This window comes from Rattus rattus, chromosome 13 (assembly GCF_011064425.1).
Source record: "Rattus rattus isolate New Zealand chromosome 13, Rrattus_CSIRO_v1, whole genome shotgun sequence".
Lineage (NCBI taxonomy): Eukaryota > Metazoa > Chordata > Mammalia > Rodentia > Muridae > Rattus > Rattus rattus.
The window spans coordinates 34519566-34537001 of record NC_046166.1 but is presented as its reverse complement, the minus strand read 5'-3'; the positions used below and the strand labels follow the sequence as shown (position 1 = coordinate 34537001).

Sequence of the window (17436 nt, the reverse complement as noted above, 5' to 3'; positions counted from 1 at the left end):
TCTTAAAATAGTGGGACTAAAAGTACCCTTAAGCAGCCATGTAGTTATTATCTAGTGGGTGTTGGAACCAAGTTTGATTGTTGATCGTGTGTGAATTTGGGAGCCTTTAAGTCCAGGAGGCATCCCAGGTACTAGGAACCAGGAGGTACTGGCAAAGATGGTACTGGCGGGTGAAGACAAAGGTGTTATTTCCTCTCACTTGCAATGTCCCAAGGATAGACAAAATAGAATGCATGTGCCGCAAGCTGGATTGCCAAGTTGTCACATGGTAACCAGGGGCCAATTGGCTGACACCAGAAAGAGAGAGACAGAGACAGAGAGAGGCCAAACAGGAAGGCAGTATCATACCTGGCTGTTGCTAGGTAACTGTTGGATGGAGCCTAGAAGAATTGCTCACAGAGGGTGTGGAAAACAAATGCAAAAATAGTCACAGGTGAAATATTTCGTGAAACTACTGTCTACAGCAATGCTACTAGCCACTCTTACATTACAAATAGCAGATTGCAAAAGTGCGCTTAAGGTCTATGATACTATTTTATTTTTAAAGTAATGTATTTAATCATATCTTTTATAAAGTATAAATCAGTTTTATCAGAAGTGAATGATCATGGCCTATGAAATTTTCAACCAGATATATAACGAAGCATCATTATTGAAACAAATGTTGTGAAATTTAGTCTCAGAAGCCAGAAGTAAAGGAAAATGTTTCTGACTTTGAGGTATTTAAGAAAATTATTATAGTTGTTACGTTTAGAAATTTTCCCCAAATTGAAAAATTGGACTTTTTTAATATTAAAAGAATTTAAAAGTAGTGGCATTAAGGAGAGGTTCTGGGCTTGTTTTGTTGGTACAATTATTTTGTTTTGGTGCCGGGGATCAAACCTACTTTATATATGCTACAACATGTACAACTGAAGTAAATTCCTATCCCCCTCTTTCATGGCCATGAACACTTATTCTGAACTGGTTGGTCAGTATACATGAATTACTTAAAGCATACAATGTGCAGAAATTAAAAAATATAATGAATCTCCCTTATAGCTTCCCAAAGACAACACTACATACACGGCTCCACGCCAAGATTCCCTCCTGGGCTCGATTCACTGTGGGCAGGGATGCCCTTCGAATCCTCTAGGTTTAATTGTACAGAGATGAAACTCGCCTGCTAAGCTCCAGGAGATGCACATTTCTTCTCTTCTGAGCAGCAACCTTTTTCTTATTAGAATGTTACGTGACTAAAATAGTAACTTTGATCAAAGGAAGACATGCAGAATTGTCTTAAAGTGCGAGTAGATGGTCACCAGATGGGCTCAGTCCTTTCAGATGAGAAAATAATTAGAGATGATTGTGACCGGGTAAGAGTGGGTCCAGGTAGATGTGGCAGTATTTTAGGGGAAATAAAAGGTATCATGTTTAATATATGGTAAGGGAAGAACTGAATAACTGAATTGAAAGGAAACCCGATATACCACTTACAAATTCCGCTGGTTTTATTCAGACATTTAAAGTCTATGCCTTTGACACATAGTGAGTTCAGGAATCAATTAGAGTTACCTGAGGAGTCAAAACATTAAGAGTATAATAACCAGGTCTCCCTGCACATAGGTAGCAAATGTGCACCTTGGTCTTCATGCAGATCTCACAACTGGAGAGGGCATGCCTGACTCTGTTGCTTGCCTGAGGATCTCATTCTCCTACCTGAGCTGCCTTGTCTGTGGGAGATGATGTGCCCAGTCCTGCAGTGATTTAATGTGCCAGGGTGTGGTGGTACTCAAGAGAAGACCTCCCCTTTCTCAGAGAAGAAGCGAAGGAGGCAATGGGAGAGGATCTTTGGGGAATGGGAGGGGGGTCTGCGATCAAGTCAAGTGAATAAAAACAATAAACTGAAAAAAGAAAAAAGACTATATTAACCTAAAACTGCTTTCTTTAGAGGTAATTCTAAGTGAATGGGCAAAGTGGTACGAGTGACCCTTCTTAGTGCAGCTGTGCCGCCATTATTGTGTCGCCTGTCATTACAGTGAACTCCAAACCAATATAAGAAGTGATCCTTGTTCTCTACGTGCCAGCAGGCCTCAGTGCAAGATGCACAGCCGGCCCTGTGTTCTCCGAGTTGTGAGGAAGGATGGAGAAAACAAAGGAAGGCAGTTTTATGCATGTTCTCTGCCCAGAGGAGCACAGTGCGGATTTTTTGAAGTATGTGTAAAAATTTCCATGCTTACTGTAGTTCACAGTGAGAGTTTTGTTTATTGTAATGTGACAGATCTCAGTGTTTGTAGTTTTACTTATTTTATTTATGTATTTGCACATTCATTTATTTACTTACTTATTTATTTATTTGAGGCTGGATCCTCCCAAGTTATGGGATTTCAGTTCCACACCACTGTACCTGGCTTTACCTTTCTAACATTCTAAACAGCTGTATTAGTCTTCGGTGTAAAGCATGGTTGTTAAATAACTTACGATGTGAAGGGGTGCAGCAAATAATATTAAAATGATAGAATAGCTATTGGATCAGCAAAGAGTTTCAAATTGGTAATCACAAGTACGACAATGCTGCTGTTGGTTCATGATGATAGATAGGTAGTGTTGAGGCCAGATGTGGTGATCTATGTCTGCATTCCAAGTACTGGGCAAGTTGAAGCAGGAAGTTCTTGAGTTTGAGACCAGACTAATATAATGAATTCCAGAGCAGGCTCCATGATGAGACCTGTAGGAAGGAAGGAATAAAGGAAAGGAGGGAGGGAGGAACGGAGGAGGGAAGGAGAAGGGAAAGAAGAAAAAGGAAGAAAAGAAAGGAAGGGAAAAGAAAGGAATTAAGGGCTAAGAAATACTAAGTAAGGGTTCTTTAAGTTTCATGACTTATGCATTGAATACAGGAGAAAAACTGGCACATGGACTGATAACTGCCTTCAATTTACAATGAACTGCCTTCAATTGAACTGCCTTCAATTGAACTGCCTTCAACTTACAATGACCTTAGTGAATTTTACTATGAGTGTAACCTGGTGGGGTCAGATAGATGGGAAGGTCAGCCTGTGATAACCCATCCATGGGGGATCCTTTATATCTGGTGTAGGAGGCAGGAGGATAGGTCCCTTCAGTCAGTCCACCCATCTGTTTTCCTCGAGAGTAACATGCTTACTGTGCTGAGTGTTATTCCAGTGTTTAAGGACACACATTTCCCCACTTAACACTCCTTATGACATCAAATAGAAAAAACAAAATATCGATTCGTTTCAGTGCTGAACCCCCAAATTACTATTTTGTCTTACTGAGAAAGAGAATGTTTCTCTGCTCAGCATACAAACTTTTTTTAAGGACAGTCCCAGGTGAAATTAGACAACTTGAGTTCCTATGCCTGATGTGTATGTATTTCATCAGGTTTTCTTAAGAACCAGCTTAAATATGATAGAAAAATAGTCTTTGTAATTTTGTATTGCTAATAGTGTCTCAGCCTTCGTCATTCCTCTCATGACACCAAATTCTAAAAATAGAGCAGCTCTTTCCTAAGTTAGTTTGTGCAAATAAGTCTTGGCTGGGATTGTCCTTTGCCTAGGGAACAAATGGAATTTAGTATTACAGTGACAACAAATATTTGGCAATATTTTAATTAAAACAGACTTATAGGTGAGACCCTAGTGGTAGCTTAATATCAAGATTTGATAGTTTTTAGTTACTCTGGATGAAGGAAGGAACTTTATATGCCTTTAGATAAAGTAGTTTGAAACTTGGTCAATTTATTGTGTGATTCAAACAATAAATAAATAAATGTAAATAAAATGCTTTTGTACTTTTTTTAATAGTTTCCATCTGTTGAACAATGTCAAATTAATAGAAACAGCAGTGACTATCATATCAACTATACAATACAGTAATACAATGGCTATAATACAATGCTTTATAGCCTTTCTTCTTCCTCTCTTAGTGGGCAGACCTGTCCTTCCCGTTCTGTGGACATGGCAAGCGCTCCATTATGAAAACTGTGTTGAAGATTGGACCTAATAATGGGAAGAATTTTTTTGTATGTCCTTTGGAGAAAGAAAAGCAGTGTAATTTTTTCCAGTGGGCAGAAAGTGGACCAGAAATGGAAATTATTCCAGGATGCTAATATTTTTCTCTTTTTAAAGAATGACTGCCATATAAACTCATCAACCTCACAATGTCAGTCCCCTTTGTTTAATAGAAAGCTCATAGAATACCTGTGGAACATATAGTAGTATTTGAGATGTACTCTTTGTTTAAATATGTGACCTTCACTTTTTTTGTTGTAATAGTGAACACACTATTTCACCAGAGGCACAGTTCCATAAAATGCATATTTAACATATTTAGTAATGATATCAATAAAGTATTCAATACGATTTTGGTCTTTTGTAAGTTCTTTGGTGAGCAGTAATTTATTTATTTATTTATTTTTTTTAGGAGATTGTGTTTACATATCATTATAAGCTCCTCATTCTGTTATGAATACTTTTCTCAGGGTACCACCACTGTGTGCAACAGCTCATTAAATCTATTCCTCATTTTCTTAAACTCAATTTAAGATATAAGAGCTCCTTTATAAAAGATAATACAGTCTTCTCTTCAACAACTGTTAAGTTCCTGTTAGATGCTAGAGATACACTGAAACCTTCAATGCCTTTCAGTGTTTTCATAGAAAATTGTGGGGATCCAAACCAACATAATACCTAGGATAGAAGTCACATGCATAAGGAGACATGTTTTGACATTTTCCTGGTCTTGACTCTAATGTCCTTTGCTACCTTATATGAGTCAGTTGTTTTCCAAATCTTAATATGTTGCTAATATCTAATGATAAGCTGAAGTGTTATCTGAAAGCTTTAATTGTGTGTGTGTGTGTGTGTGTGTGTGTGTGTGTGTGTGTGTGATGAAATTGAGATCCTTCCTCATGTGTTCGATTATAGACCCTCATTCCTAGGTTATCATTTCATTTCTAGTTTTGGTTTAGCATTCCCTTTTTTTTTCTTCTCTAAAGTTAGACCAAATAACTGTGTTTCTGGAAGACCAGGTGGGAAACCTATCAATCATAAGGTATTTTTGTATGTTTGTACAAAAATCCTTTCAGGGAAGGGACAATGTATTTTTTTAAATGGACAGCAAGCCCTTTTCTATTCTCCCATTAAATTGTCCATGCAGAACTATAGAAGTTAATAGCACATGAAATGATTACCGACCACATATCCCATTCATAGTCTTTTATGTGTTAACTCTGTACTGAGAAGGCAGAGTTAGGAACAACCTAAGATCAATGATCATTATGCCAAGAGCTCAATGAGGCAACAAATCTATGTGACAAACCAGGAACTGAACTGGACAACTGATATTCTCAGCTGACTTGACATTAAATAGAGAATATGTGCTGGTAATGGAGGGAAAAGCAAACGACGTGCAGCCGAGGATAAAAAAAAAGCCACTGCCAAGAGATTTTCATAACATCCCGGTTCTACGGTGTGCTGCTGAAAATGAGGAAGACTGATGAATATATAACCACAATCGGTTTAGTATAGCAAACATAGATCTATTAGGAAATGTATAGAATGTATATGAAAAGAATTTTACTGAGAAACACCAAGATGGATAGACAAAACCTACTCTATAGCAAGTCTGTTCAAATGGTTCAAAATATACCATTCTTCCTATCTTAATTTTGAACATTAATAAAACTCCATCAGGAAAGATTTTCCATTTTAAAAGTAACTTCTACCTATCTTACCTCCTCATAAATAATGAAATTCCTGAATAAATTCACAATACTCAATGACAATATACAGAAGATGGGCTTTTAAGGAATGCTCTGGAGCATGTATCCTTGTTATATGTTGGAGCATCTTTTGGGTGTATGCCCAGGAGTAGTATGGCTGAGTCCTCAGGTAGTACTATGTCCAATTTTCTGAGAACTGCCAGACTGATTTCCAGAGTGGTTGTGTCATCTTACAATCAGACCAACAATGGAGGAGTGTTCCCCTTTCTCCACATTCTTGCCAGCATCTGCTGTCACCAGAGTTTTTGATCTTAGCCATTCTGACTGGTGTGAAATGGACTCTCAGGGTTGTTTTGATATGCATTTCCCTGACGACTAAAAATGTTGAAGATTTCTTTAGATGCTTCTAGGCCACTCAGTATTCCTCAGTTGAGAATTCTTTGTTTAGCTCTGTACCCCATTTTTACTAGGGTTATTTGATTCTCTGGAGTCTAACTTCTTGAGTTCTTAGTACATATTTGTTATCAACCCTCTATTGGATGTACAATTGGTAAAGATCTTTTCCCAATCTGTTGGTTGCTGCTTTGTCATATTGACAGTATCCTTATAGAAGCTCTGCAGTTTTATGAGATCCCATTTGTCAATTCTTGATCTTAGAGCATAGGTATTGGTGTTCTGTTCAGGAAATTTTTCCCATTGCCCATGTGTTCGAGGCTCTTCCCCACTTTCTCTTCTATTAGTTTGAGTATATCTGGTTTGATGTGGAGGTCCTTGAACCATGTGGACTTGAGCTTTGTATAAGGAGCTAAGAATGGATCGATTTGCATTCTTCTCCATGCTGACCACCAATTGAACTAGCACCATTTGTTGAAAATGCTATTTTTTCCCTACTGGATGGTTTTAGCTTCTTTGTCAAAGATCAAGAGATCCCAGGTGTGTGGGTTCATTTCTGGGTCTTCAATTCTATTCCATTGATCTACCTGCCAGTCTTTGTACCAAAAACATGCAGTTTTTTTTTTTTTTAATCATTATTGCTCTGTCATACTGCTTGAGGTCTGGGATGGTGATTTCCCCCAGAAGTTCTTTTATTGTTGAGGATAGTTTTCACTATCCTAGGCTTTTTGTTATTCTAAATGAATTTGCAAATTTTTCTAACTATAAAGAATTGAATTGGAATTTTGATGAGGATTGCATTGAATCCGTAGCTTTCAGTAAGATGGTCATTTTTACTATGTTCATAGCAGCCTTATTTATAATAGCCAGAAGCTGGAAAGAACCCAGATGTCCTTCAACAGAGTAGTGGATACAGAAAATGTGGTACATTTACACAATGGAGTACTACTCAGCTATTAAAAACAACTTCATGAAATTCTTAGGCAAATGGATGGAACAAGAAAATAGCCTGAGTGAGGTAACTCAATCACAATAAAACACACAGGGTATGCACTCACTGAGAAGTGGATATTAGCCAACAGCTGGGATTACCCAAGATAAAATCCACAGACCACATGAAGCTCAAAAAGAAGGACTACCAAAGTGCAGGTCCTTCTTAGAAGAGGGAGCAAAAATATTCATAGGGGAAGATGTGAAGACAAAGTTTGGAACAGAAACTGAAGGAATGGCCATTAAGAGCCTGCCCCACCTGGGGATCCAGCCCATAAACCCACATCCACCAAACCCAGACAATATTGCTGATGCCAAGAAGTGCATGCTGACAGGAGCCTGATATAGCTGTCTCCAGAGAGTCTCTGACAGCATGGCAAATACAGAGGTGGGTGCTCACAGTCAACGATTGAACTGAGAATGGGGTCCCCATTCGAGGAGTTAGAAAAAGGATTGAAGGAGGTGAAGGGGTTTGCAACCCTTTAAGAACAATACAACCAACCAGAGCTCCCAGGGACTAAACCACCATCCAAAGAATACACATGGAAAGACCCATGGTTCCAGCCACATATGTAGCACAGGATGGCCTTGTTGGGCATCAATGGGATGATAGACCGTTGGTCCTATGGAGGCTCAATGCCCCAGTGTCTGGGAATGCCAGGGCAGGGAGGCAAGAGTGAGTGAGTGGATGGGTGGGAGAACACCCTCATAGAAGCAGAGGGAGAGAGCATGGGATGGGGGTTTCTAGAGGGGAAACCAGGAAAGGGGATCACATTTGAAATGTAAATTAAAAAATGGCCAACAAAAGAAAAGGAGGGGAAAAAGGAATGCTCTGGAAGAAGAACCCACTGGGAGATGTCCCATTTCTTTCAGCCATTTTCTGGAGGGTAGAACCAAATCATAGGATGGCTGTGGGAACTCCCATTTCATTCTGTTGCATCTGCCAGAGTCACCAGAGGGTAAGGGAAGTTTCAGGACGGACATATTTAAGTAGGAGGGGTGCACCCCTCCTCAGCGCTGTTTTTAAATTCTATCTAAATCATTGGGTCATCACTGTCCAGTCCTTTTAAGAGCACAAACTGGCTGAGAGTAGTGCTCATTCTCCTAAAAGAGAGTAAACAAAGGCTGATTGATATTCAGGGTCAAAGGTTTGTGGGGATGGAGGAGAGAAAGTGGTTGGATTAACAAAACTAAGGCTGTCTGAAAAGGACCTGTGGCCTAATACTTTGCAAGCTAATTAACATATATATTTAAAATCTATGTAAGAAGCTACTCTTGAGAGACATGGGTTTTTAAATGTAAATTTCAGTACAGGGAGTGGATTGCTTCTTCTTCTTTTGATGTATGGATCAAGGAGGTAACAAGCTCCCAAAACATTACAGGTTATCAGGTTATTGGCACTGCTTGCTCTTGGTTGCCCACTGTGACTAGATAGTGGTTGTGTGACTTTGAGAAATCAACTGGAACTGATAAGGATATTCCACTCTACTGGTTAGTTTGTACAGTGATGGGAGGGTCTATGCAAGCTTCTGGATTGGGGAAAATGTGTCTTTGATGGTCTTACCTACTTCTGTGACTGGTCAGATAAGATGTGCCCACATGCAATATTGGCAGAAGGGTTATGAGACTAACAACCACTTTCTGGTATGATTTAAGGTATGCTCCTCAGAAGATAATGCATACCTGGTACTATAAATCCAATCAAAAGCTCATGGCTGGAATGGTCAGAATAGCAGGTCAAAATGATGAGAATTCATGAATAATAGGATTTGTGGATCAATTCCCCATGCATTCAAAGCTCAAAGAACACTTGAAATAGAGTGCAGAGAGTGCACCTCTCTTCTGCACAGTCTTGGTATCACAGTAGCTGGTTGTATAAGACCTGCACAAAATCAGCTGAGTGAAAATTCCATCATAAATGAGGAATAGAATCTCATGAAGCCCTACTCCTAAAGAGATATTGGAAATTGATGGCTGCTGGGGACAGTGAGTTTTCTTTGGGTGTTTGACAAGTGACCATGCTCCAGTATTTGGCCCCACATGCATACTCATAAAGTTAGTAATAATTGGGATATTTAAGAAAAAATGTGAAGTTTGGAAGGTTGACATATTGAAAGAGTCTGCAGATAATTGGAGATGGAGACTGGGGTAGATATGATCATATATTGTATACATGTATAAATTCTCAAGGAATAAATTTAAAATAATATATATACATATATATATACATATATATATATATTAAAGCTGAAACCCTAGCTGATAGTTTGTAGTTAACTCACAAAATGAACAACTTTCTGAGATAAAAATATGCTCACTACTTAGAAAGACATAATTTAGAGTATCCATCACGACTTATTCATAGTGTTCATGGTGTAATGCACAGTTTTCTGTTAAACAACAAGTCAGGATCAGGTAATAATCTGCTTCAAAGAACAATCAATCAGGACCAACTCCAAAATGATCCAAATATCAGATGTTTCTAAGAAGGATGTTAAAACCATTATTGTACATATGATTGTGACTGCTACAGAAGAACTGTATATGATGGACACCCAAATCTTGAAGATAATTAGACAATATGAGTTTTACCAAGCAGACTCAGGGCTGGGCTGCGGTATGTGCTAATCTTTCAGTTTAACATATGGAAGAAGCCATGCAGTCCACTGTCATATCCCTGTTCAGGGTTGGCTCTTGTCTCCTGGAATTCCGAAACTTTGTCATCATAAACATAAGGTATTTCAATGGCAGATGACAAGATATGAAAAGAAAAGCACATAGCTGTTCGAGCCATTATTTGTTGAGCATTCCTGCTGAGCACAGTTGCTTTCCTGAGCATCTTCTATGGATTACTTCATCTAATCCTCTTGCCCACCTGTGAAATAGATTTTGCTTTTGTTTCACTGGACACTGCCAGTAGTTTCTAGTCCACAAAACCAGGCCTTGTGTAAATTAAGTAAGAAAGGTATTTGTAGTTCTTTAAGTCATGGTTTCAATTAACATTATGAAGTGTTACAGTCTATAATATCAATAATGTCTTAAAAATGGCAGAACCCAGAAATGCATGTTTTTATGTACTAACAATCATAGATGTCATAAAAACAAAAAGAAAGAAATAATAGGTTTTCTATTATAAACTGTATTGCAACATGCATTACTTTTTCATAATATTTTAAAAATTTGTGTTTCTATTTTCTTCAGAAAAATGCTATCTTCATATATTTTTCTAAAGTTTGTTATTAATTATAACATGAATATTAAAGATATTCAGTAACACTTGCTAAAGCATGCTTGAAGAACATCTTACTCAGGACCTTCAAAATAACAATAGAAGCAGGGTATGGTGGTGTATGCCTTTAACACCAGCAGATGCAGATGGATCGCTCCTAGTTTGAGGCCAGCCTTCTCTACATACCAAGTATTGTGGTAAGATTAAAAAAAAAGAGAGAGACACACACACACACACACACACACACACACACACACACACACACACACACACACACACACACACACACACACACACACACACACACACACACACACACACACACACACACACACACACACACACACACAAACACACACACAAACACACACACACACACACACACAAACACACACACAAACACACACACACACAAACACACACACACACACACACACACACACACACACACACACACCCACACACACACACACACACACACACACACACACACATCACTTTCTGCCAGCCCTTGTGTGTTCTCACTCCAAGTGGGCAACAGAACCAGATTCTCACTCCCCAACTGCCTCCCAGCCATTTCTTTGACACATTGTCCTCTTTAGCCCAGTAAATCGAAGTTCCAGGAACTTGTAATGTAGCAACTAGATTTACATGTTAAATTCCCAATCCACAATACATCCACACAACAAATTCATTGCCAATTAATTGCCCACCTCGACAAGACAAAATTGACCCAGTCTACCTGGACCTGGCTCATCGTGCTCTGTTGTCTCCATCTTGATTTCCCTCACTCCTCTTCCTCCTCCCTCCTTCCTAGCCTTTTCCCTGCCTACCCCTCCTTCTCATCCAATGTTAGGTCACACCCTTTCCTGCACTCACCTTGCTGCATAATGACATCATCCTATAACCAAGCTTCAGGTCAGTCAAGCTACATGATGAGAGTCTGTCTTGTCTCAACAACGATAGTGACAATGGAGACATTAGGCTCTGAACTCAGTAGCAACTGTGAATTATAGCTTCAGAGACATGTGGGGCCCAATGGATAGAGAATTACTAAGAAGAAATATCTGGGACAAGGAGACTTTCAGGATTCAATCTAATATTCAATTTAATAGGATTCTTCTTTGTCTTCTTCTTTGTCTTCTTCTTATTATTATTATTACTATTCTTCTTCTTCTTCTTCTTCTTCTTCTTCTTCTTATTATTATTATTATTATTATTATTAATTGATTGATTATTTGGGACTCTGACATGCACCTTAATCCTGCTCACCTCCTAGTCTTCACATGTCCACATCTGTGACCTTTAATCCCCACCCCAGCCCCACAAAAGATTAATTAAAAAACGTCTAATTTGTATTGTCCATGTACTCACTGGAGCCTGGTCAAATTCCTTGTGGCCAACCCTACCAAGGGATGGTGAATCTTTCTCTGCCTAAGCTGGACAGAAGCCATCAACTGAGGAGAAAAGCTACCTTCCCAGCCCCACTCACCTCCATTAGGACTTAACAGGAGTGGGGCCAGCTTACCTGTATCTAACAGGATTCTTATTGAAGACCAGCTAGGATGAACAAACAACACAGGGGACTTGTTAAATGATGGAAAATTTATTTAAATATGTAGCACGATAAAGTTTTGGCTAATCTGGCAGAATTCTGCTAAAACAGAATTTTACAAGGAAAATCATAGATGGGCACATAAAATCTTACCAAGTAGCTAAATTGGTATGGAAATTCAAAAAGCAAGAGTTCTAATACATTTTACAAAACATAAAAAATTTTTATATCTATCTTTACAGCACCGCCTATTTTGGGGGGGGGTTAATAACAAAGCTGACTTTTCTTTTTCTATCTACAATGTTATACAACTATAGTGAGAGCTAAAGAATTCACATTTCATTTTATTAACTAATAAGTAATTTTATACATTCGGACCATGATTTCCCTCCTCTCCTCCCAATACCTCTTCTTTATTTTTCCACCTTTATTAAACTGGGTATTTCTTATGTACACTTCAAATGTTATTCCCTTTCCTAGTTTCCAAGCCAACATCCCCCAAACTTCTCCTCCGCCCCTTCTATATGGGTGTTCTCCTCCCCATCCTCCACCCATTACTGCCATCCCCACAATAATCCTATTCACTGGGAGTTCATTCTTGGCAGAACGAAGGGCTTCCCCTTCCACTGGTGCCCTTACTAGGCTATTCATTGCTACCTATACAGTCGGAGCCCAGGGTCTTTCCATGTATATAGTCTTTGGGTAGTGGCTTAGTCCCTGGAAGCTCTAGTTGGTTGGCATTGTTGTTCATATGGGGTCTCAAGCCACTTCAAGTTCTTTCAGTCCTTTCTCTGACTCATTCAACGGGGGTCCCGTTCTCAGTTCAGTAGTTTATTGCTGGCATTCGCCTATGTATTTCCCATATTCTGACTGTGTCTCTCAGGAGAGATCTACATCCAGTTCCTGTCAGCCTGAACTTCTTCACTTCATCCATCTTATCTAGTTTGGTGGTTGTATATGTATGGGCCACATGTGGGGCAGGCTATGAATGGGCATTCCTTCAGCCTCTGTTCTAAACTTTGCCTCCCTATTCGCTCCCAAGAGTATTCTTGTTCCCCTTTCAAAGAGGGAGTGAAGCATTCACATCACCCTTCTTGAGTTTCATGTGTTCTGTGCATCTAGGGTAATTCCAGCATTTGGGCTAATATCCAGTTATCAATGAGTACATACCATGTGTGTTTTTCTGAGATTGGGTTACATCACTCAGGATGATATTTCCCAGTTCCATCCATTTGCCTATGAATTGCATAAAGTCGTTGTTTTTGATAGCTGAGTAATATTCCATTATGTAGATGTACCATATTTTCTGTATCCATGCCTCCGTTGAAGGGCATCTGTGTTATTTCCAGTTTCTGGCTATTATAAATAAGGCTGCTTGGGCTGGAGAGATGGCTCAGCCGTTAAAGGATAGGCTCACAACCAAATATGTAAATAAGACTGCTAAGAACATAGTGGAGCATGTATCTTTGCTATATGTTGGGGCACCTTTTGGGTATATGCCCAAGAGAGGTATAGCTGGGTCCTCAGGTAGTGCAATGTCCAATTTTCTGAGGAACCTCCAGATTGATTTCCAAAATAATTGTACCAGTCTGCAATCCCACCAACAATGGAGGAGTGTTCCTCTTTCTCCGCATCCTTGCCAGCATCTACTGTCACCTGAGTTTTTGATCTTAGCCATTCTCACTGGTGTGAGGTGGAATCACAGGATTGTTTTGATTTCCATTTCCCTTATGACTAAAGACGATGAACATTTCTTTACTTGCTTCTCAGCCATTGTGCATTCCTCAGCTGTGAATTTTTTGTTTAGCTCTGAACCCCATTTTTAATAGGGTTATTTTCTCCCTGCAGTCTAACTTCGTGAGTGCTTTGTATATTTTGGATATAAGCCCTCTATCAGTTGTAGGATTGGTAAAGATCTTTTCCCAATTTGTTGGTTGCCATTTTGTCCTAACAACAGTGTTCTTTGCCTTACAAAAGCTTTGTAGTTTTATGAGATCCCATTTTTCAATTCTTGATCTTAGAGCATAAGCCATTGGTGTTTTGTTCAGGAAATTTTCTCCAGTGCCCATGTGTTTGAGATGCTTCCCCATCTTTTCTTCTATTAGTTTGAGTGTATGTGGTTTGATGTGGAGGTCCTTGATCCACTTGTACTGAAGCTTTGTATAGGGTGATAAGAATGGATCAATTTGCATTTTTCAACATGCTGACCTCCAGTTGAACCAGCACCATTTACTGAAATTGCTATCTTTTCCCCATTGAATGGTTTTGGCTCCTTTGTCAAAAATCAAGTGACCATAGGTGTGTGGGTTCATTTCTGGGTCTTCTATTCCACTGGGCTCTCTGCCTGTCTCTGTACCAATACCATGCAGTTTTTATCACTATTGCTCTGTAATACTGCTTGAGTTCAGGGATAGTGATTCCCAGGAAGTCCTTTTTATTGTTGAGGATAGTTTTAGCTATCCTGGGTTTTTGTTATTCCAGATGAATTTGCAAATTGTTCTGTCTAACTCTTTGAAGAATTGGTTTGGAATTTTGATGGGGATTGCATTGAATCTGTAGACAGCTTTTGGTATAATGGCCATTTTTACTCTATTAATCCAGTCAATCCATGAGCATGGAAGATCTTTCCATCTTCTGAGATCTTCTTCAGTTTCTTTCTTCAGGGCTTGAAGTTCTTATCATACAGGTCTTTCCCTTTCTTGGTTACAATCACACCAAGATATTTTATATGATTTCGGACTATTATGAAGGGTGTCGTTCCCCTAATTTCTTTCTCGGCTTCTCTTTTGTGGAGAGGAAGACTACTGATTTATTTGAGTTAATGTTATACCTAGCCACTTTGCTGAAGGTGTTTATCAGGATTAGAAGTTCTCTGGTGGATCTTTTAGTATCACTTAAATGTACTATTATATCATATGCAAATAGTGACATTTTGACTTCTTCCTTTCCAATCTATATCCCTTTGATCTCCTTTTGTTGTCTGATTGCTCTGGCTAGGACTTCAAGAACTATATTGAATAAGTAGGCAGAGAGTAGACAGGCTTGTCTAGTCCCTGATTTTAGTGGGATTGCTTCAAGTTTCTCTCCATTTAGTTTAATGTTAGCTACTGGTATGCTGTATATGGCTTTTACTATGTTTAGGTATGGGCCTTGAATTCCTATTCTTTCCAGGACTTTTATCATGAAGGGGTGTTGAATTTTGTCAAATGCTTCCTCAACATTTAATGACATGATCATGTGGTTTTTATCTTTCAGTTTGTTTACATAGTGGATTACGTTGATGGTTTTCCATATATTAAACCATCCCTGCATCCCTGGGATGAAGCCTACTTTATCATGATGGATGATTGTTTTGATGTGCTCTTGGATTCAGTTTATTGAGTATTTTTGCATCAATATTCTTAAGGAAAATTGGTCTGAAGTTCTCTGTCTTTGTTGGGTTTTTGTGTGGTTTAGGTATAAGAGTAATTGTGGCTTCATAGAAAGAATTCGGTAGCGTTCCATCTCTTTCAATTGTGTGGAATAGTTTGGATAGTATTGGTATGAGGTCGTCTATGAAGGTCTGATAGAATTCTGCACTGAACTCATCTGGACCTGGGCTCTTTTTGGTTGGGAGACTTTTAATGACTGCTTCTATTTCTTTAGGAGTTATGGGGTTGTTTAAATGGTTTATCTGTTCCTGATTTAACTTTGGTACCTGGTATTTATCTAGGAAATTGTCCATGTCCTGCAGATTTTCAAGTTTTGCTGAATACAGGCTTTTGTAGGAGGGTCTGATGATTTTTTGAATTTCCTCTGATTCTGTTGTTATGTCTCCCTTTTCCTTTCTGATTTTCTTAATTTGGACACACTCTCTGTGTCCTCCATTTAGTATGGCTAAGGGTTTATCTATCTTGTTGATTTTCTCAAAGAACCAGCTTTTGTTTCTGTTGATTCTTTGTATAGTCCTTTTTGTTTCTACTTGGTTGATTTCAGCTCTGAGTTTGACTATTTCCTGCCTTTTACTCCTCCTGTGTGTATTTGCTTCTTTTTTTTCTAGAGTTTTAGCTGTGCTGTGAAGCTGCTGATATATGCTCTCTCCTGTGCACTCAGAGTTATGAATTATCCTCTTAGCACAGCTTTCACTGTGTCCCATAAGTTTGTGTATGTTGTACCTTCATTTTCATTAAATTATAAGAAGTCTTTAATTTCTTTCTTTATTTCTTCCTTGACCAGGTTATCATTGAGTAGAGCATTGTTCAACTTCCATGTATATGAGGGCGTTCTTCCCTTATTTTAATTGAAGACCAGCTTTAGCCTCTGGTGGTCTGATAGGCCGTATGGGATTATTTCTATCTTTCTGTATTTGTTGAGGCCTGTTTTATGACCAATTATATGGTCAGTTGTGGAGAAAGTACCATGAGGTGATGAGAAGAAGGTATATCATTTTGTTTTAGGATAGAATATTCTATAAATATCTGTTAAGTCCATTTGGATCATGACTTTTCTTAGTTTGTCTATGTCTCTGTTTAATTTCTGTTTCCATGATCTGTCCATTGATGAGAGTGGTATGTTGAAATCTCCTACTATTATTGTGTGAGGTTTGATGTGTGCTTTGAGCTTCAATAAGGTTTCTTTTACATATGTAGGTGCCCTTGTATTTAGAGCATAGATATTTAAGATTGAGATTTCATCTTGGTGGATTTTTCCTTTGATGAATATAAAGTGTCCTTCCTTATCTTTTTTGATGACTTTTGGTTGAAAATTGATTTTATTCGATATTAGAATGTCTACTCCAGCTTGCTTCTTCAGACCATTTGTTTGGAAAGTTGTTTTCCAGTCTTTTACTCTGAGGTAGTGTCTGTCTGTCTTTGAGGTGTGTTTACTGTAGGCAGCAAAATGCTGTGTCCTCATTGCGTCTCCAGTTTGTTAATCTGTGTCTTTTTATGGGGGAATTGAGTCCACTGATGTTGAAAGATATTACAGAATAGTGATTGTTGCTTCCAGTTATCCTCATATTTGGAGGTGCGATTATGTTTTTGTGCTTTTCTTCTCTTTGTTTTGTTGCAAAACGATTAGTTTCTTGGTTTTTCTAGGGTGTAGCTTGCCTCCTTGTTTGGCCTTTATAATTTACTATTCTTTGTAGCGCTGGATTTGTAGAAAGATATTCTGTAAATTTGGTTTTGTCATGGAATGTTTTGGTTTCTCCATCTATGTTAATTGAGAGTTTTGCTGGATATAGTAGCCTGGGCTGGCATTTGTGTTCTCTTATGGTCTCTATGACATCTGTCTCAGATCTTCTGGCTTTCATAGTCTCTGGTGAGAACTCTGGTGTAATTCTGATATGTCTGCCTTTATATGTTATTTGACCTTTTTCCCTTACTGCTTTTAATATTCTTTCTTTGTTTTGTGTATTTGGTGTTTATGGGCATCTCTTTCTTTAGGTTAGGGAAGTTTTCTTCTATGATTTTATTGAAGTTATTTACTGGTCCTTTGTGTTGGGAGTCTTTACTCTCTTCAATTCCTATTATCCTTAGGTTTGATCTTCTCATTGTGTCCTGGATTTCC

The 17436-nt window shown here is 38.6% G+C and overlaps 1 protein-coding gene across 1 annotated transcript in view; it reads left to right on the top strand.

Annotated features, from left to right (window-relative positions):
- Positions 1 to 4361, top strand: part of Neil3 (nei like DNA glycosylase 3) — a 51088-nt gene extending 46727 nt beyond the window's left edge. The window contains exons 9-10 of the mRNA XM_032918902.1: positions 2019 to 2193; positions 3926 to 4361. Coding sequence (XP_032774793.1) covers positions 2019 to 2193; positions 3926 to 4108 — 358 coding nt within the window. The 3' untranslated portion in view covers positions 4109 to 4361. The remainder of the gene's footprint in view (positions 1 to 2018; positions 2194 to 3925) is intronic.
- The last annotated feature ends 13075 nt before the right edge of the window (positions 4362 to 17436 follow it).